Source organism: Macaca fascicularis, chromosome 1, assembly GCF_037993035.2.
Source record: "Macaca fascicularis isolate 582-1 chromosome 1, T2T-MFA8v1.1".
NCBI classification, from domain to species: Eukaryota; Metazoa; Chordata; class Mammalia; order Primates; family Cercopithecidae; genus Macaca; species Macaca fascicularis.
Genome location: NC_088375.1, coordinates 195,229,070 through 195,250,215, shown reverse-complemented (window position 1 = coordinate 195,250,215; position 21,146 = coordinate 195,229,070). Strand labels below are relative to the sequence as shown.

General features: G+C 51.3%; 1 protein-coding gene across 2 annotated transcripts; it reads right to left on the bottom strand.

The window, feature by feature from the left end:
- Window positions 1-36: 36 nt before the first annotated feature.
- Window positions 37-21,146, bottom strand: NT5C1A (5'-nucleotidase, cytosolic IA). Of its 2 annotated transcripts, XM_005543864.4 has the most exons (6): window positions 20,783-21,146; window positions 15,008-15,175; window positions 14,460-14,589; window positions 12,300-12,422; window positions 9,830-10,014; window positions 37-8,241 (listed from the first exon to the last, which is right to left on the bottom strand). In XM_005543864.4, exons 1-6 carry the CDS (start codon window positions 20,915-20,917, stop codon window positions 7,876-7,878), a joined length of 1,107 nt encoding a protein of 368 aa, XP_005543921.2. In that variant the 5' UTR covers window positions 20,918-21,146; the 3' UTR covers window positions 37-7,875. The 2 variants fall into 2 exon arrangements, with proteins under 2 accessions (XP_005543921.2, XP_065380769.1); XM_065524697.2 differs by lacking the exon at window positions 12,300-12,422 and having other exon boundaries at window positions 6,061-8,241.

The following is a 21,146-nucleotide window of genomic DNA, read 5'->3' as shown; positions in this document are numbered from 1 at the left end:
GAATACAATTATGGGGAAAAAACAAGACAATGTAAGTTAATTAAAACCCTCTCCATTTATTTGAATGCCTTTTAAGAAGCAGAAGCACATGTGGTAAAATTAAGATATAGGACATGCATGAGAAGTGACAGGGACCCACACTGACAAGCACTCAGCACCCTTTATCATGTGACCAGGTAAATGCTACAAAGAGCCAGACAGCTCTGGATCGATGGGGTGTGCTACTAGCAGGCCAAAGAGGGCAAAGCTGGGACAAGTACAAGCAGTCTTATCCCCAGACAAGGGGAGTCACAAAGATGAAGAAACACATGCTCTAACCATTTACGGAGGCACTTAGGTTTATCATAACAAACAATCTGGAGAGGTTGGGTGATGAGGAAGACTGAGGCAGCAAATGCTATCAAAGCAAAGGGCTTCTGACAGGTAGATACAAGCAACACTATGCGTACAGTTTCATTTTTTCATCGTGTTCTATATTAGAGGTTACTGACATGCTCTCAAGTAGAAACCAGAAGTTAAGTATATATGCGCTATTACTTTAATAAAGAAGTTTGTAGGCCAGGTGTGGTGGCTCACGCCTGTGATCCCAGCACTTTGGGAGGCAGAGGCTGGCAGATCACCTGAGGTCAGGAGTTCGAGAGCAGCCTGGCCAATATGGTGAAACCCCATCTCTACTAAAAATACAAAAAATTAGCTGGGCGTGGTGGTGGGCACCTGTAATCCCAGCTACTCGGGAAGCTGAGGCAGGAGAATTGCTTGACCCCAGAAGGCGCAGGTTGCAGTGAGCCAAGATTGTGCCACTGCACTCCAGCCGGAGCGACAGAGCAAGACTCCATCTCAAAAAAAAAAAAAAAAAAAAAACTTTGTACATATGCAGTTTTGAACACACAAAGGCTGAACTAGATCATCTCTGAGGTCTCTTAAAGATCCAACAGTGAGAATCTGAGTGTAATATCCTCAGACTCTCAGTGACTTGGGTCTTAAAAACCCAAGTCTCTGGGCCTGGGCCAGTGGATGCAAACTGGAGATCCGAGGGCCTGATCTCGCCTACAGAATATGTTTTATTTGGCCCGGATGGTGTTTTCTAAATTCAAAATAGTTGTCAGCATTTAAACGACCAGATTCCCAGCTTCTCTTCAAAAATGGGGTGGGCTATCTGGCAATCTCAGGCCACATTCCCATGTGGCAGCAACCATGGCAGACCACAGTGTTCTCCATTCTCACTGAAGACCTGGCTTAATCCTCTCCACTCATTTATGTTTCCTGCTTGGCCTCTGTAGGCACTGGGGTTTGTGACCCCGGCCCAGGCATCCAGTCTTGGGTGACCTCAGTGATTTTCTTGGTGGCTTCTTTGCGGCAGCTAGCTACAAGACTAGCCTTGAGGCCTTTACCTAATTCCGTGGCAGATGGCCATGAAGGCATATATTCACCCACAGGCCAGGAGTGTGGGAGTCAGTGACCCCAGTCTTCACAGCTTTGGTTTGCCTTACAGAGGCTTTCACTTTGCAAAGATGAGTAACTGCAAAGTTCCCAGACACATTTCACTTTTATAAATGAAATTCCAAAGGCCTCTAGGGGATGGCCCATCAGGGAGATACTTCCCAATCAAGGTCAATGGTAAGTCACTTCTGGGCCACATTAGAACACTCAAGCAGAGGCAGGAATCTTTGTCTAGGTTGGGCAGGGCTGGTGCGGGGAAGGAAGGCAACTTTCCTAGCCATGGCCATGAGATGACCAGGGCATCTGTATACAATTGGCAGGTTGTGCAGGTGTCTAAGAGGTACCACCCTCTAGATTTTTGCAGTGCATAATCTGCCCAACTGGACATGTTGGCCTTGGCACTGTTAGGGGGAGGGAAGAAACAAATGGAGATGATGAGGCAGGTATAGTCAAAAGGGTTGTCCTTACACAGATTCTACCACTTCCTTCCCAAGGCTCAGGAGTAGGGGTAGGAGGCAGAGGGTTAGGAGCCAAGATTTTCTTGGCCAGAGGTTGGGGACTGGTCTCAATGGCCCCCAAGCTGCACATATGCAAATACCCATGTTACGAAGGAAATGGGTGCAGCTATTCTAGGGCTGGCCATCAGTATGTGGGTCCCAGGACACTCAGTTAACAGAGATAACCATCTGTACGCATAGTGAGTACACACACACACACACACAGAGTCGTTGGCTGAGATGTCTGGCCCATTACACACACCCACATAAATACATGTACGTGTACGATTTTTATCCTGTTGCACAAACTTATGTGTGTGCATACATACACACAATCACAGTAATTGTCGGCAAGAGCAATCGGCTGTCACTCGGGCGTGTTTAGCAAACATTTCCAGAGCACCTGAAGTCGTTTTTGGCTGGCTGGAGCTAACGGTGGGGAGAGTCCAGCACCGCACTAAGTCACAAGGAGAGAAAAGGAAATCAGTGGGTAGAATCATTTGACTACTGCCAGCAGCTGTGTGCCGGCCTGCAGTGCCACCTACTGGCAGAAAGGAGGTGGTTGCGTGTTTTGCTTTAAGACTGGATAAAACCCATGGCCCGCGAAGCTGCCGGCCACACCGTACTATTCATCCACCTCCTTGTGTTCTACCCGAGTCAGGTGAGACTCTGGCATCCTCAGAGTTGTGTCATATCCTCAGAGGATGAACATTCCGGACCTTGCATGCCTCCTGGATAGCAAAACCCAACGCCAATAGGGATGGCAAAATAGGTTTCATCGTTCACACCAGCTCCAGCCCACTGGTAGTGGCTGCCTGGAATGCTGGATACAGAAAGATTCTGAGACCCAGTCTGGGCTTGGTGGAGAAGAGTATCATGATGGCACAGCGACAGCAATGATGGCTGTAGATGGGGCATCTTCCATATGCTCCGTTCTTTCTGTGGATCCCGGAAGCCTGGTAAATCTCTTAACTTGCAGAGTCCTAGAATTCTCCTGATCCACAATTCCATTATGAGGGGTATTTGTGTTTATTGCTCACATGCCTTCAAGCCACAATAAACTGCCACTCCAGCTGTTACAGGAGTTTTCTCTCGCCCATGATCAGTAACTTCTGAACCGGCTGAAGTCCTCATGGGACCCTCTTCACGACAGACTTGTTCTTGCTTTCACAGAAAGTACATGGATGACCTTGTTGGCTCGGAGCCTCTGACATCAACACTGAGCACTTCAAGCTATCCAAAACTCATGTTTAGCTAATAATGCCCATCCACCTACCAGGCTCATCATTGCCTAAGAGGCCTCATGAGGAAATGAGTCGGGAATACAAAGCCATGCTGGACAGCCAGCTGGGCTCATCCCCAGCCAAGGGCCCTGCTCCTGCCCTCTCACTCATCAGCTTGGGAGAGCACACCCAAGTCAAATCAGTGCATCGACAAAACTGCAAATTATCATGAACCATGGGTCGCTTGAAAATAGTCAAAACTTGGAATCTTCAGATGGGCACGGAGCCCCCATGTCCCTTCCCCTCGGCAGTGGAGCCAACCTCCACCCACAGATGCATAGGTGGATGTGACCTGGCTCGTCCCACTGAGGCGTCAGCCAGGCTGTCTGCCTTAGCCCAGAGGTCCGCACATTTTTCTGTAAAGGGCCAGATAGTAAACATTTTTAGCTTGCAGTCTCTGTTGCAACAATTCAACTCTGCCGTAGCAGTGCCAAATCAGTCATAAACATAGGTAAACAAATGGGCATGGCTGTGTTCTAATCAGTTTCTTAATTCTTTATCTTTCTCTTTTCTTTTTAGATGGAGTCTCACTCTGTTGCTAGGCTGGCGTGCAGCGGCGTGATCTCGGTTCACTGCAACCTCTGCCTCCCGGGTTCAAGCGATTCTCCTGCCTCAGCCTCCTGAGTAGCTGGGACTACCGGCATGCACCACCACACCCAGCTAATTTTTGTATTTTTAGTAGAGATGGGGTTTCATCATGTTGGGCAGGATGGTCTCGATCTCTTGAACTTGTGATCCACCCGCCTCAGCCTCCCAAAGTGCTGGAATTACAGGCGTGAGCCACCACGCCTGGCCCTAATCAGAGTTTCTTTACAAAAACAGGTGATGGGTCAGATCTGGCCCATGGGCCCAGAGTTTGCCAAACTCTGCATTAGCCCAAAACAGGGGTCTTCACACTGGGTTTCTCAGAACTTGGGATTGTTTGAAAGTGCTTCCAGGTGTTTGCAAATGTTTGGCACTAATTTAAATTATTTTTAGCTTTTTAGGAAGTTATAATAAAAGCATCCACTCAAATGTATTCCAGCATTTCACCATGCAGGAAATCAACATGTTAACTGTTGGGTAAGTAAACTCCTTTAGTGAAGACCTCAGAATGGAGTTTCTCTGGCTATCTCCATGCCTATGTATGAGCAGTATGACAAAATGGTTGAAAACCTGGGTCCTAGCATCAGATGGACATGAGTTTGAGTCCCAGCACTGCCACTTACTAGCTCTATGGCTTTGGGCAAGTTACTTTACCTCCCTAAACCAGCATGGCCAGGACACCACAAAACAGAGTAGACACTGGCCATAGTGCCACCGCGGCCTCCTGGAGGCTGCATTGTGGGAAAAGGGAGCGTTCACAGTGGAAGGGTCAGCTGAGACCACGAAGAGACATTCAGGGGACTCAGCGCAGCATTATTTACCAACTGGTATGGAGGTATTTCAAGATTTTAGTCATCAGTTTGGCTGTACTGGTGCACACAAATTGAGTGTCATTATAATGCCAAATCCATCTTGGCTTTGAACTTCTTGCTAGCTTCTGGTTTTTTTCTGGCATATTCTGATATATCCCCACTACTCTGATTGGGCTCTCAGATAGGAGAGGGGGATGTTTTGCAACTGGCTGAGCAGTCTCAGTGCTTAGTAACAGGGCCTTCAGTTTTCAGCTAAGCAGCAGTCCCATTGGCTCTGGGATTTTGCTGGCAGGCATCTCCTGGAACCAGTGTTCTGCAGGGCTTGTTGGGGAAGTGGTGCTCTCAGCTAAAGGGGTCCAGTGTTTCAGAAGCCATGGCTGCTCCGCCTCAGTGCTGCATTCCCTGGTTAGGCCTGGGACTTTGGTGCTCTCCTGGCTTTTTAATTTCCTGGTGACACGACACTCAGTGTTCCTCATCCCTGGGCACCTCCTCACCTCTAAGACAATCAGGAGGCCCGTGTAACTGCTGCCTGAGACTGCCGCCGCAGATTTCTATTCCAGCGACTGAAAGCTTTCTTCCAGGCCTGAGATGCTCATTTGTGATTTCAATAATAGAATTTAGACTCTTAGTGTTTTCTCCATTGCCCAGGGCTGTCTGTGTCTATTAATGATGGCTCCAGTGAAATCCATGGCTTTTGCTGCACCTTATCTTTCTGCTTCCAGCATCATATTTTCCTGCTTCCTGAGAGACATGGAGTCATCAGTGGTGTTCATCACCAGGCCCTGGGGGCAAGACCACACAGGTCCCAGAATCCCTGCAGTTTATCTTAATTAGGTGACATCTGGTGCTGCCTCCAGTGCACAGGTCCACCCTGGTCAGGCAGCCTGTTGCCATGCTGTGAGCCTGGGCTGTGCCCGGCCTTGTAGGCTTCTTGCAGTCACTAGTTCTGTGAGCCTTGGAGGCTCTTCCATGGGGGTGATGCTGACCCCTGGCAGTGAGGAGAGGGCCTTTCTGCGGTTCAGCCAAGAATGAAGGTGACTCAGGGGCTCAGCTCCCTCCTTCACTTCTTTTTTGTTTCCTTGAGGTTGTCCTTGGCCCTCACGGTACCTGTCTAGGCTTGGAGCTCTGGAAGTAGAGACAATCCTGGTCTTCTGCCCCCAAGGCCGCCTCTGTTAGCCAGAAGGATCCTGGCTGTGCAGTGGAAATGACCTCGTGCAAAGACATCATCATATGCCCTTCTAGGGGCAATAATGCCACTGTCCCCTGATAAAGCAGTCACTGTGGGTGTCTGTCCTAGTCACTCCACACAGTCATACCATTCCTCCCTGGGACCAGCTTCATGGAGACCTCTGACAATGACAGCAGAAGCCCAGCCCACCCTTCTGGCCCAAATCGTTGCTCATTTTGAGAACCACCTCTGCCTTCTCACTTTGTTCTCCTTCCTGGAATATCTTTCTGCATCTCTTACCCTGCCCCACACTGCACAGAACCCATTCAGACCCCGAGCTGAGTCCCCAGAAGGTCAAAGATCAAAAACCCCAGGGTGCTCTCCTCCCCCATTTCCTGCCACCATACCTCCAGGCTCCTGCCCCTCTCATGACACTTCTGGTTTTCTTTACAAAGTGCTTGCTCATGACTAGGATTCCTCCTAGAAGCCTGGCAATCAGTCCACACACAGATGTCTGCTCACCCATTCCGTCTTCCTGGGGACCAGCCATTGGTGCTTCTACCCTCCCTTCGGAGAGAGCCGGGGATGCTCAGCAAAGGAGGAGGCTGACTCATCAAGTGGTGAGAGTTCTCTGAAAGTGGTGAAGAAGGGGCCGCGGGGGCTCCTGCAGATGTGGAGGATCCGCTGATGCATTTCATGGGGAGGTCATCTCATCCTGGAAGCCCTTGCACAGCATCCAGTGATGGAGAGCTCATTACCTCCAAAGACAGCTCTGACTGGCCTTCCACTCACAATCCCATAGCTGGAGAAGTTTGCTGGTGCGCATTTCAGCTCCTTCCTCTCCAAGCGTCACTTTGTCAGTACCCTTTGTCTCACACCAGGCCTCCTGACACCTCCCACTTCAACCCAGGTAGCACCTCACCCTGGGGCTCAGCCTGGACAACCGCCTACCTCATCCACTGCACTTTCTTCCCCGAGAATTGGGGCCACAACAGTAGACACTGATGCTCTGCCCCGTTCCCCACCAGCAGAGCTGTTCAACAAGATGCAATAGCTGGGGGAGTGAGGGTGGTGGAAGTGAGGGTCTTGGCAGGCAGGAGCAACTGAACTTTGGCTCAAAGCAAGAGCAAAGGAAACACTGAGCAGGCAGCTACTAAAGCTCCTCCCCAGGAAGAGCCTGCAGTGCCCCCTGCTGGCTGGAGGAGAGTTTGTATGCATGTTCAATTCACTCCCCTTGCTTCCTGGGCTGAGCCCTGATGACCATTCAGGTTAGAGAATCACAGGAGCAGGTAGGTCATCTTGTCCAGTGGTTTCAAAATGTGTAAAATTATAGATAGAGTTACTGGGGGCGATTTTGCATTTTGTCCATTTGACAGAGGCCTCTGAGCTGAAGGACACATGGGGAGTGAAATCCAGCCTCTATCCTGCTAACTAAGCTGTGTACCCCAGCATGAGACTGGGTCAGGCCAGAGGAGGGGCTGTCTTTTTGTTCTTCATTCACCTAGACAGTGTCCTTTTGTAATCTGCACAAAGGTGCCATACATACCAGCAGCAGCACTGACATAAAACGCTTCCTTCTAAGAGGGCGATCTTAAAGAACCAAGCTTCTTTGGCTAAAAGGGAGCTTGAAAACCACCCAAAAGATGGGGAAACTGGGGCCCATGAAGGGCAGGGATTACCCAAAGTCATGCAGTTAATTCCAGGACAGAGCTTAGAAGCCAGATCCACTCTCTCCCATAGCAGTGTTCTTTCCACCACATTGAGTTAGTTTTCATTCTAAGTCCCTTTTGAGAAATCCTGGCTTCTCTGACCCTCCCTCTCTCAGACCCATTAACTTCCCCCTGAAATCCAGCTACTCTGCACAATCCTACTGTCCTACTCAGGATCATGGCACAGAATTTGCCCTAAAGGAGGGATGTTGAGAATGCCAGTTCCGTCTGCATAATTTCCTACAAGTACATCACTCATAGGGATGCGGGCAGACAGGCAGAAGCACAGAACAGTGAGAAACTAGAGGGATCTACCAGAGGACGTGTCGAAGTATTTCAGGGAGCCTGGAGCAATGTGGATCAGTAAAGCTGGTGGTTCAGCTACTGTGCAGATGGGGCCTGCTTTGCAGGTGCAGTCCGCCGGGGTGTCTGTGCCACGCCATAAGGCACATGGGCGGCCACAGTGCCCATCTCCTGAGCACCAGCCACATGGAACATCTGGTCATCAAAGAAGATGTGTGGGCGGATCTTCTCTAGGAGGGGGCCCTTGGGCGCTCCAGCGAGGAACAGGGCTTCATCTGTCTCCAGGCCCCAGCTGCGCAGGGTCTTGAGAGCCCGGGCCCCAGAACTGGCTGCACTGCGTGCTGTCACCAAGTAGGTACGAATTGGGCACTCCAGCCGTAGGCCTTTGGAGTAGAACTTCTTCTGCAGCCTACCCAGTGCCTCCAGAAAGCCCTTTAAGGGGCCCTATGAGAAGGCAAGGGGAACACTGTTAGCTCTACCACCTCCCAAATATTTGCCCCCTGCTCTCCCTAAAGCACTAGTGTCTTGTTTGGTGTGAAAAGTTCAGGATCCCTCAATCTTTCAGTTAGTTCTGCTCATGCCTGCTTATGCTGCTGTGTGCGCCAGTGGGGCTCCAGTCAGGGGAACTGTGTTATTGCATACTGGTGCAGGGTCAGAATAACTCTCAGGGCAACTGTTGATATGTATCCTCCATCCATATGCCCATCAAGGTATACAGATGTCTGTCCTGAAGCTCTGTAAGTGTGGCCTTTTGTGCCCATCAACAGGGAGGATATTAAAACTAGTAACTATGGCAATGGGCACCCTTCAATCAGAATGGACTCCAGCTGTAAACAGCTGGAGAAGATGGCCCAGTGTGTAACTGTTGAGTATCAACCGTGCCCATCTGGCACCCAGGTGGCTCAAGGTGTCATCCTCAAGCTCTCTAGGGTCAGGGAAAGAATTTATTCTCTACAGTGCCCAGAACAATGAAGCTTCCTGAGGATGTGAGAATAAAAAAGCAGACGACAATGAAGAAAACTGCTTATTTCCAAAGCAGCTAGAAATAAACAAAAGGGGGCTCCTCGTCTTGGAGACCTCTTGCTTGCTAGGTGAACTGGAATAAGCAGTGGTCTCCTGGGCCTCTGCTTACCACTTAGTAGGATAACTCTCCTGCCCTGGATTCCCAAGGATTTCAGAGGCAACTCACGAGAACAGATGCGAACTGAATATTTAGGAGCCACAACTGAAACCTGCTGAGCTCTTGGAGCGGGGGGCTCTGAGATTATTGAGCATGCAGCTTTTTGTTAAAAGCTCAAATAGGAGCTCCCAGCAGAGCTGGAGAATCCAAAAGCCCCAACTCCAGGGAATTTCCACCAAGCTCTAGGGTATATTCTGTTCTGAGAGACACTGAGCAGTTTGAGGGTGAGTGAGTGTCCCTATGCCCCCAGCTAAGGGATGGATGGCAAGAGGTGTCCCAAAGCAAATGGTCTGCCCCAGATGCCACACCCAGCTGGATCTCCCTGCCCCAGTGAGGCGTCCCAGTCCAGCAGTTCGTTTCCTCCTGTTTCCAGGGAGGGAAACAGGCTTCTTAAGAGGCTGGGCATGCTCTCAGAGGGGTGGGGGATCTCAGGGGAGGAAGTGAGGGTTCCAGAGAGACGATGGGAACTTCAGAGAAACAGAATGAGGCCTTCAGAACAGGGCAGGGACTTCAGAGAAGGGGGGGATGTAGAGAATGGGGACATCAGGCAGGGAAAGGAGACCTCAGAAATGGGGATTTGAGCTGCAGAGAGTGGGTATGGGCCTAGAGAGAGGCTTAGAGAATGGAGGCTTCAAAGTGGGGTTGGGACTTCAGTGAGGGGATGTGGGCTCGACAAAGTGGGTGGAAGCTCATTGATGGGGGGCCAGTGGTCAAGTGAGAGGGTTGACGGGACCGGGCTGGAATCTGGGCTGAGCCTGGGGTTTGTTTGGTTCCGGACTGGGAGTGCAGGCCAAGGGCGGATCTGGGGAGCTGCCTTGTTCCTCTCAGGGGTTCTGGGTCTCTATGGAGCACCTGAGCCAGAGGTTTGTTCTCGTGGGCCTTCTCATGCTCGAAGAATCGGTCCAGCCCGTGGGCCTTGACGATGCGCTCCGACTCATCCGAGAAGAGCACAGCGTCCCCGTCGAAGGCCACGCGCAGCTGACTCTGGGACACAACCACGTCCCTGCTGGGGCTGAAGATGGTGGCAGCTGCGATCCCTAGGCAGAGAGAGGCAAGTATTATCTGCCTTCAGGCTGGGCAGTAGGGCCAGAGCGGGCTAACTTAGGCTGTCCTTGCCCCACCTGCCTCATACAGGACTCAGGGCAAGGCTGATAAAAACTAATATTTAAAACATGTAAAAACTGGTAGTGCATGGATCCTGGCCACGAAGAGGGCAGCAGCAGTGGCTCTGAAGCAGATCTCTAGGGCCCTTGCCTTGCCAGGTTACCCTGTTGGTTATTGCTTTGTGGAAAAGTCTGGGAGGAGTCCCGGGGGGGAGGAGGGCACTCAGGACTCAGGGCAGGAACTATTTACCAACCAGTGTGAAGGAATTTCAATACTTTAACCCCTAGTAAGATCATGCTGCTGTGGACCAGCCAAACGTGAGTCCCACCGGCCACTGCCTTCCTGCCAGGGGTGCTTTACAACCCCTGCTGTAGACCTACATTGGGGCTGGAAGGAGCCCCAACTCTGGTTTGGCCTCAGTCACTCCCTCACCATTGGTTCTAGCAAGTCACTCACCTTCTCTGGACCACTGTAAAATTAAGGGCCTCTCATCTCTGGGGCTGAGACCATAGGCTGCAATCAGGTGAGGTGAGTACGGGCACCCTCAGTCTACAGCCACAATGACACCCAGGTATGCCCTACTGGCAGCTGTTCAGGGTTCCAAAAAACAACCTAGGTGGCCCTGGGAGACAGCACAAGTGATGGCTAGTTGTGTGCACAAACTCTCTGCAACCCCGGGCTCCTCCAGGGATCCAAGGATGCCTCTCAGGGGTTCAGGCTCCAGGCTAGAGCTGCACTAGATGGCAGAAAGCCAGTGCTGGGAGGCTGGAGACCTGGGCTGTTAGCTGAGCCCATTCCCTAGTCTCCATCTCTTCAAAGACCACTTCAGCCCAACTCTTTGAGAACTGAGGATCACAGAGGCTGGGCTTAGGTGAGCTTTGGGAGGAGTGAGCAGTGCTACCCGCACACAACTTCACTAGCCTGAGGATGCTACAAGCAGGGCCAGTGCCAGGCATCAAGCCAAGCACCTTCTCAGCTCTGCCAGCACTGGAACCAAGATGATCCAGAACCACCCCTACCCTCAGCAGGGCCTCCCCGTGGACCATTATCTTGCTCCTTAGCCTGAGGTCAAGTTACGAACACACAGAGGCACACCTACATGCCAGTGCCAAGGCCCCAACCAGAGGGTATGACATCTGTCTAGGAAAATGGCTCCTGGTTCCTGGTTAAAGAAAGCCTCTAGGAGCTCCAAAGCAGCTCAGGGGAGTGAGTTATCGGGGGAGAGAGACCAGGCTTCCAGGCAGCAGGCAACATGAAAGAGGAAGAGAAAACTGAATATATTGTTGGTTGATAAAGAAACTTGCCACTAGTGTTCAGCTTAACGAGCCCTCTCAGGCAGCTGGCCAGTCCTTTCTCCTGTATGGGCCTGTTTTCTCCCACCTGCAATAGGATACGCACCTCGTTGGGAGGACTGAGAATATGGATACCACCCAAAACTGCCCCTGGAAAGACACATACTATCCTGGCTAACATGGTGGAACCCCGTCTCTACTAAAAACACAAAAAATTAGCCAGACATGGTGGCGGGCGCCTATAGTCCCAGCTACTCAGAGGCTGAAGGGGGAGAATGGCGTGAACCCAGGAGGCAGAGCTTGCAGTGAGCCGAGATCACGCCACTGCACCAGCCTGGGAGACAGAGTGAGATTCCGTCTCAAAAATAAAAAAATAAAAATAAAAAAATAAAAAAAATAAAGAAGACACACATAGAGGGACATTCTCTTTGTCAGTACTTGCATCTGGGTCTCCTAAACTCCCCTAAGCACTGGCCAGCCCAGCTGCTGGAGATGATGGCCATTCCCCAGATCCTACCATTCAGGCTGGACTAGATACGAATCCTCCTCCCCATTGGCCCAGGACAGGGCAGAGGCTGCCTTTGGTTCTACAGGAATCAGAACTCCTTCTGACTTGGAGAAATCATGGAAGAAAGTAGCTGTCTGGGCTGTAGAGAGGGTTTCCATGGAAACAGAAAGCTGGGTGATGCTGAGTAGTAAAAGCATTCATGACACAGTAGGGCCAGAAGTAGGAAGATGGAATGGGTAGGGCCTTACTTTCAGAACTTATAGGACAGATTATAAGAATTAAGGAAAGTATTGTGTAGCCTTGCCTTCTAGTTACCATGGCAACTCCCAGCACCTGCTCAGAACTTTAGGACCAGGCCTTCCACCTCAGGGACCCCTTTGCTGCACTCCCCATATTCTCCCTCCTCACTTAGACTTACCTTCATCAATGGCTTCTCGCACTTTTTCCGCATCGGCTGACAAGTAGAGGTTGGTGTGATAGGCCTTGAGATAGCAGATGGGGCTGTTCCCACCTGTCATGCAGAACCTCTCGATAAACAGGTCTGGGAAGGAGGTAAAGGACCCAGATGAGGCCAGGGTCAACCCTGGGCTTCCGGGCAGTCTCTCTGTGTCCAGTGGACGCCATCCTAGTTCTGGGTGTGGTACGGCAGCACAGAGTGGCTCTGTGTGATTTTTAGGCCAGTGTTCCCCTCTGAGCCCCTCCATCCTTCGTGAAGTGCGGACAATCACATCTCTAGAGCAATTGCCCAGCTCACAGGGACATTCTCTTGTCAAGGAATCACAGTGCTACATGCTTGTGTGACCCCGCCTCCTGGTCATAGCTGATTGGATAAGAGCAGACACCTGACCCAAGCTGAGCCAATCTGATTACCTAGGCTGCCAGTCCACTGGTCCTCATCACTGCAAAGGTTGTAAAGTATTTGTTGGTTGATAAACCGGCTGCTGCTCTGAGCCCATTTAAGTTACCCGTCACTCTCGCAGCCCCTTACCCAGGACCTCTGTCCTCCCCAGAGTCCACAACAGAAGGTGGTAATGCCTGGTATGGCAGGGGTCCTTCAGAGCCCTGCTTCAGCACTATAGGGAGGGTCTGTCCTGATTACGCAGTGTGGATGTCACACAGGTGGTTAAACATTTTTAATATCAATCCTGCTCCCAGCAATTTGAAATTAGGATTTAAAAATGCCTACTAGACTTTTTTGGTTGCTAAAAACCAGGCCTTGTAAACCTATAAATATAGGTGTATTCTTTTTTTTTTTTTTTTTTTTTTTTAACAGAGTCTCTCTCTGTCGCCCAGGCTGGAGTGCAGTGGCGTGATCTCGGCTCACTGCAAGCTCTGCCTCCCGGGTTCACACCATTCTCCTGCCTCAGCCTCTCGAGTAACTGGGGCTACAGGTGCCCACCACCGCGCCCGGCTAATTTTTTTGTATTTTTAGTAGGGACAGGGTTTCACCCTGTTAGCCAGGATGGTCGCGATCTCCTGACTTCGTGATCTGCACACCTCGGCCTCCCAAAGTGCTGGGATTACAGGCGCGAGTCACCGAGCCCCATCAGGTGTATTATTTTTCTGTCTCTCTCTCTCTCCCTAAAGTGGATCTCCCCTCCCCTCTCCTCCCCTCTCCTCTCCTCTCCTCTCCTCTCCAGTGATTCTCATGGCTCAGCCTCCTGAGTAGCTGGGATTACAGGTGTGCACCACCACGCCAGGCTAATTTTTGTGTTTTTAGTAGAGACAGGATTTTACCATATTAGCCAAGCTGGTCTTGACCTCCTGACCTCAAGTGTTCCACCTGCCCTGGCCTCCCAAAGTGCTGGGATTACAGGAATGAGCCACCGCGCCTGGCCTGGTTTTCTTGAATATGGTTTTTATTTAGGAAAAGCAGAGAAATCCAATTTCAGGGGAGAGAGGAAAAAAAAAAAAAAAGAGCAAACTTGCTAGAGAAGCACAAATAAATGTTCATGTGGCCTGAAGAAAAGAAGATCCTGGGAGATATTTCCAGTACTTGGATTCAGGCCTTTGTAGGCCCAATTTTATTTCCTGTCCTCTGAAAGACACCCCTGTAACCTAATAAGAAATTCTCCTGGGCTTAAGCTAGCTCTGGAGGGTCTATTATTTTTAACCTTGAGTTTAGACTAAGACGCAAAGCCCTTTCGCTCTGACAGCTGCACCTGATTCTCCCAGCAGCCTTGTGAGACCTGTTAGCCCCATCACAGTTAGAGAAACTGAGGCAGGGAGGCAGTAAGTGTCCCACCTAATCACACTGAGAGTGGGGTGTGCTGGAGCTGACTTGGACAGGCTTGCAAGAGCCCACAGGTAAACACTCAGAAATTTTGTGAGCCATTTGTATTGTTCAACCACTGATAGCTTGAAACCAGTCCTGGTGGAAATATTTACACCCTGAAAACTAGCAACACTACAAATCAGGGTTTTCTTTGTTTGTTTGTTTAAACAGCGAATTGACCAGCACACACTGGGCTTGGGGTTCCGGTCAGTACAACTCCATCCTGCAGAGGTGTGGCCCCATCCCTGGGGGTCTGGTAGGGGTGTCCCAGGGCAAACCCCCCATCCTCATGCTCATGCTCACCATAGTGGTTGATACTGTTGATGAGGCGGACACCCACTTGAGCATGGTTGTTGGTCATGAGGACAATGTCGAAGACGTCCTCACTATCGGGGTACAGCTCCCGCAGCCGCCTGTTCACAGCCTCCAGAGCCTGGAAGGGAGAGGGCATCCCCCAGCTTAGACCCCCAAGGATTGATACCTGAAGTTGGTGGCCAAGGATCCAATGAGGGGAGGTGAGGAGCCATGCTTGGGATGAGATCAGTGCGCATGAACTACCTTCTCCTAATGCAAGTTGCTTACCGCTCAGGGGTACCTAGCTGGAGAGAGTTGGGGCTGAAATCCAGCCCGCATTCCACTCACCAAGCTGGTTACCAGGCATGGGGCTGCATTCTTCCAGAAGGTGGACGAATTTTCTTCCCAAAAGCCTCTGTCACCTAGCCAAGCTGTGCACCCGTGGGGTTACATCTGCCCAGAGGGGCCCGTTTTCCTTACTCAAATACCCGTGGGAGTGCTTTGTTCTAATCCCCACAAAGGCGCTGTATGAGCTAGTGGTGGAACTGCCCCCTCACCTTCACGAACGGGAAGGCAGGCCCGGGACTGAAGGGCTCGTTCTCATGTTCCAGCTGGTAGCGCACGTACTCCTCCACGCCCTGCTCCGTGTAGATCCGCTGCTCCTCGTCCATGCGAAACAAGGCTCGGGAGGACACAGCGATGGTGACTGCATTCTGAGGCTTGGGCTGCAGAGGTATGGGAGAGGGGGTTGTCACTCAGACGACTGCCCCTGAGGCAGGCTTACATGTATGAGTCTCCCTGGGTAGTGGGGACATGCAGAAGACCCAGACCCAGCCTGTACCCTAAAAAGGCCCAGCTTGAGCAGATGTGGACTTAGGTCAGGACCCTATCTATGACGGACCCAGATGGGGGTTGAGAGAAGTGCTAGCTCCCTTGCTGGAAGCACAATCTGATGGAGGGAGGGCCATGCCCTTGGAAGTTTGCAATCTAGTCGGGCATCTGGACACAACAAAAAAACGAAGCCAATGTATGTGGCCAAAGTATGACTGATGCTGGAGATGATCTCAGATGGTTTCCATTATAAAATAAGAGCTGCATGCCCTTAGGAAGAAATGGTGTCCATAAATATGACAATTTATATTAAAAAAAATGTATCTCCAGCTCAGATCTGTCTCCTGAGCTCCAGATTCATACATCCATCTAACTGCCCCAGTTGACTAACAGCCTCTCAAAGTTAACATTCCCAAGGCTGAATTCCCATCACCTTCTCCCCTCCCAAACCTGATCCCTTCTCCCTGTAACTCTTAGCAAGGCTTAGAACCACTATCCACTCATTACTGAAGTAGAAACTGGGAAGTCAGCCTCAACTCCCTTCCTCATCAATCAATCACTGAAATGAGTCAGCTCTACTAGAATCCACCCACTTCTTTCATTCAGGCTGTTCTGGTCATCTGTCGCCTTCTCTAATCTGTCATTCATGCTGCTGTCAGGAGATTTTTCTAAAGTTCAGATCTGACCACAGCTCCCCTCTTTAGTGGTGCACACTATTCTCAGAATATGGTTGGCAGCCTCTAGTGTGGGAATAGAAAGCCCTTCACAACAGACCCTTACTTCCCTTTCCATTCCCCTCTTCCCATCCCCTAGCTTTGCCCCATCTGACCTTTGTCACATCAGGGCATACTTTTCCCTTCTTTTTTTTTTTTTTTTCCTGAGATGGAGTTTCACCCTTGTTCCCCAGGCTGGAGTGCAGTGGCGTGATCTCAGCTCACTGCAACCTCTGCCTCTCGAGTTTGAGCGATTCTCCTGCCTCAGCCTCCCAAGTAACTGGGACTACAGGCACCCGCCACCCCAGACAGCAGCTGAACCTTTATAGTCCCTTAGGAGGATCAGAATATGAGTGCCCAAGGAACTTACAGATACCCGGAGAATCCCACCACATCTCTGTGTCCTAAGCAGTCCTGGGGTCATGATTCCCACTTTACAAATTAAAAATGGGGCTCAAATTGAAGTCAAGGTTCATAAATGCACCTCTCATTCTCACCCCTCCTGATCACCCGTGGGTCGTGTACTCAACCCTATTGCTTCTTTCTGGGGTCAGTCCTGGGCTCCAATCAGTTGACAACATTGAGTGGTTGCCATCTGAGAGACACTGTGGTGGACATGGCAGGAAACAACACAAGTGTGATCCCTGTCCCCATGGAGCTCAAGATCCACCCCCAAGACAGAGGCCAATGCCATCTTTTAAAAGAGCACTGTCCAATGGAACTTTCTATGATAATGGAAATATTCCATAATCCGTGCTGTCCCTGTGGCTATGGAACAATTTGAAATGTGACTAGTGAGACCGAAGAGCTGAATTTTAGATTTTATTTCATTTCAATGAACTTAAACAGCTATATGTGGCTAGTGGTTAATGCAGCTTTAGAACCTTACAATGGGAGTGGAAGGCAAAAGAGTTCCCCAAGGTCTCGTGGTAGACTTTCTGCATTTGACTTTTAACCCCAGCCAAGATGGTATATGTGGCCAGCAAGGTCTGTGTAAGGCAGTGGCAGGACAGGTGCTTCTTCTTGGAGGTTCAACCCAAATACCTTTCTCAGTTGCTGACTACCACCATGTGTGTGTCCTAAGGGCGGGGTTGGTGGTGGAGTGGGGAGACCCACCCTCATAAACCCTGGAGGCCTGGAGGCCTTTGGAACAGGAGCTGAGCTTGCTCCACCCCTTGGGCTTACTGCCCCAGGGACAAGGCCATCACTCCTTTAAGGACAGAGAGTCAGCTGCCCTCCCAGCCCCATTAGGCAGGTTCCCAAGCCTGCCACTCCAGCCCTAGCAGCCAGCCAAGCTCTCACTCCTCACTTTCTGTCCCACAGTCCCTGCCAGACTGCCAAGTCCTAGGCTCCCTCTGGCTAAGCTACTTATACAGACCCCAATCCGTCCCACCCCTGGCTGTTTCAAGAAAAACGTCCTGGCTACATTGGCCCCAAGAGGCCTCTGCTTCTCTCTTTTCCAGATAGGGAAACAGGCCCAGAAAGGGGCAGATTATCACTCTAGGTCAAGGCAGAGCAAGATGAGATCTCAAGTCTCCAGCCTCTAGCCTGACCTCTATCCACACTGCAGTCCCCTTGCCATTCCCCTCCTCAACAACTCCCAGAAGACCCCATCCCTTGCTACTTCTGCCTTCCCTGGAAACATCTCCCCCAGCCTTCACTTTCCAGATTTGGCAGAAATGATCAGGGCATGCCCACAAACGGAGGTTTCTAATGGCTGGTCTCTGTTTCCCGTCAGAATGGGGGTCCCAAGGGCAGGACTCTGCATCCCCACTTAGACTGCTGTGACACAGTACAAGTGAGGTGGCGTCTAAGATCCCAGAGGCCATGACTGTGTAAGAAATATGGATCCCAGCTGGGATTGATGAATGATCTGTCCAGGCTCCAGGTGGAGCTGAAGGAGCAGGTGAAAGGGGCTGGCCAGAGCTGGGGAGAAGTCATGGATGTAGAAACCCTCCTGGGCCTGGCCGCAGAGGTGGCCATGTGTTGGCAGGGGCATCTAGGAACAGTACTTCTAGAGAGCAGAAAGAAGCCCTGATCTCAGACTGGGAATTGGGTCAGAGTGGCTCAAGGGCTCAGTCTGGGAGCTCGGAGCTCCAGGAAACCAGGGTCCTGGCAGCTCTCTCTGCCTTCCAGGCTCAGGCTGATGGCTGCGGCTAGGGGATGGGAATGGAAGAATAACAGAGGGCAGCCCACTCCCACTTGGCCTGCCTGAGGAGCTCCCATTTAGGCTAACGTAATTCTGCCTATTGGGTCCAAGATAGAAACATAGGCAAAAAACTGTTATTCCTAGTAGGACTTAAAGAGGGAAAGGCTGCTGAAGGAGAGACAGACAGCAGAGTACTGGATTGAAGAAGTGCTGTGACCCCATGAGGTGAGGGCCTCTAACAAGCCTTCAGGCGTTAAATATTTTACTCAGGCCCCTGGGAATGAGAATTAGCCCAGGCCAGGCCATGATGGGGCCCATGAGGCCTAAAGCCCCCAAAATAGCCTGTGGGAAGAGGGGCTTCTGCAGGAAGGAATAGGAGCTGGGAAGTCTCCAGGCTTCTTGCCTCCCAGAGAACCGTGAGAGTCAGGGGCTGACCCAGGGGTTATGACTGACAACTGGGCCTGAGCTCTCCAGTTCCTTGGTGCCTGGGGAGGAAATGGATTTTGATCACTGATGCTTTCACTACCCCAGTCCTCAAGTCTCCATCCCTTCCCCCCCTCATCACTCAGGCCACAGCATTGACATTCATCCAGCTTCCTCTTCAGACAGGCACCAGCGTTCTTACTGGTGGGTTTGCTGCCGGACTCACCCTTTCCAATCCATCCCAGAGTGATCTTTCTAAAATAAAAATGGGACCCAGTTAATCCCCTGATGAAAAATCCTGTAATAGCTCCATAATGGTATTCATATGTTTTTTAAAATGTGGGTTGAGCTTTTATTTAAATGAATTCAAATGAACTTTGAATTCAATATGTAAGCCAGATATTACCATATATCTCATACCATGTGGTACCAGATATAACATATATAATTGGTGTATATTTATTTTACAGATTCAAATGCATTACATTTATTTATTTATTATAAAGTCAACCAATGAAAACAACACAGTTGTTTGCATGACAACAAATTTGAAACTAGAGGTTAGAATGCCAGTGCAGACTTAAGCTTCAGCATCCAGCCAAGTTTTTGCTGTGTTTGTATTTGTACACTATTAAGAAAGTCCTGATTCAGACCAATAAGTGGTTGGAAATGCTAAAAGGTTTTTTGTTTTGTTTTGTTTTAAACTACAGGCCTTGCAATCTCAAGATGCTCTTTGATGAAATAGATCACAGGGGAAGCCTCATTCTGAGGTTTGCTTAAAAAAATCTGCAGCCCAAGCTAGTGGCCTTTAAGCTGCTAAAATGTCCACCTAATACATTAGAGTGAGTTGGGTTTTATTCCACATTTTTAATTGTTTAAAACATAGTCTGAAGAAGAAAGAAAATAATTTGGATTCCCACATGTGCAGACTCCCTGAAACACAGGGCTTGGGGAAGCTAGTTTGGAAATCCCTGACCTCCTTGAGTAAGGTCCAGACTCCTTAACATGATCCCCAAGGCCCTCTGTGGGCTCTTCCACATCCCTCCAGCTCTTCTCCCAACAATCCTGCATTCTTCATTCAGAACTTACTCGGGAACACAGTCTTGAGCTTCCGAGACATCTGCATGACTTCTGCCTGTCCTGTTTCCCTCTCTCTGGGAAACTCCAGCTACTCAGGCTTTAAGATCAGGATACATGCCACTTCTACAAAGCTTTCCCCAGTGTGACATCACTACTCCACTCCCCTGCAACTCCCCCAGGCTCTCATCTCTGGAGCCTCCATCAGTGTGCAAGCTTGAGCAGAGCTTGGAGGTGCTAAGTGAATGATTGCTGATAGGGTGGACCTCTTGGGGAGGGGTCCTTGGAGGGAAGCAGCAAGTTGCTTTAAGATCAAGCTGGAGCTCCTCGGAGGACCGCTGTGGGCCGACCTCTATTCTCAGTTCTCTCCTCAAGCTCTGCCATCTGGGAAGCTGGAGACAGCAAGGCCCAGGGGCAGACCAGGGCATCATCAACTTGTTTGATGGGGGAGAGGAGAGAGCTCCTCTGTGTGAGGTCCCAGACGGCTGACACCACCACAGGGTCGTGGAGATGTTAATGTCCACTGCAAGGGGAGCAGAAGCCGAGCTGGGGGGCAGAGTCCAGCGCTGGGAGCCTGCAGCCAGGGGCGCCAATCGCCTCCCAGGGCAGAGTGTGGATCCCAGTGCCTGGAGAGAGCAACTTAGGACGCGGGGAGCGCACTGCCCCCAGCCCAGGGCCAAGGGCCCAGAGCCAGACTCCAAACGCAGAGTCTCAGGTCCGGAGCCCGATGCCCAGGTGGCGGAGACCAGAGCGCACAGCCAGGAACCGGGTTCCCGAGTCTGGTTACCCGCGCCTGGGGCGCTTCTGCAAGCGCTGCCGACCGGCTTCGCCAACAAGTGCAATCCGCGCTCCCCTGCGGCCCGCGCGGGGAGGGGCTGGGGCTGCGGGCCTCTAGCTGGGCCCTGATGACAGCATGGGGGAGGGGGATCCTGGCGTGGAACCCGAGTCCCGGTAAAAAATACACCAGAGCAGAGCTCCCAAAATAAACCCGATCCCGCGCCAGCTGCCAGACGCATTCTGGGGCTGAGGACCTGCGTCCCCTCCCAGAGGGGCGCCACGGGTCCCTTCCCAAGAGACTTATGACCCCTCCTCCGGGGTAACCCTTCCCAGTCCCGCGCATACCCGTGCATTGCTTTTACCGATTTGGGTTTCTTCTTGGGCGCGAGGTTGTCGTAGAAAATCTTGGCTTCCTCCCAGACCGGGGCCGCAGCGGTCTCCGCTCCTGGCCCGGGCTCGCGGGGCTCCTGGGGCTCCTGGGGCTCTCCAGGTTCCATGCTCCGGCTCTGACCGGGCCCGGCCAGAGCAGGCAGCGGCGTAGACACGGAGCTGGCTGAGCTGGGCTGCAGGAGGGAGGCGAGTGCCTGCGAGGGAAGGGGGCGGGCAGCGGCGGGGAGGCTGTGCGTGTGAGCTGGGCTCCCCGCCCGCCGGGTGGGGGGAGGTCACACTCGCCCTCTCGGTCGCCCGTGTGTCGCTGCCGCTGCTGCTGCTACTGCCGTACGGTAT

Excerpts from the sequence above, each read along its gene's own strand:
- NT5C1A (XM_005543864.4), bottom strand. The coding sequence starts at position 20,917 with ATGGAACCTGGAGAGCCCCAGGAGCCCCAGGAGCCCCGCGAGCCCGGG. Across the intron at positions 15,176-20,782 it reads CCAAGAAGAAACCCAAATCG|CCCAAGCCTCAGAATGCAGT; the intron begins GTAAAAGCAATG and ends ATACCTCTGCAG. Across the intron at positions 10,015-12,299 it reads GCGAGAAGCCATTGATGAAG|GGATCGCAGCTGCCACCATC; the intron begins GTAAGTCTAAGT and ends CTCTCTGCCTAG.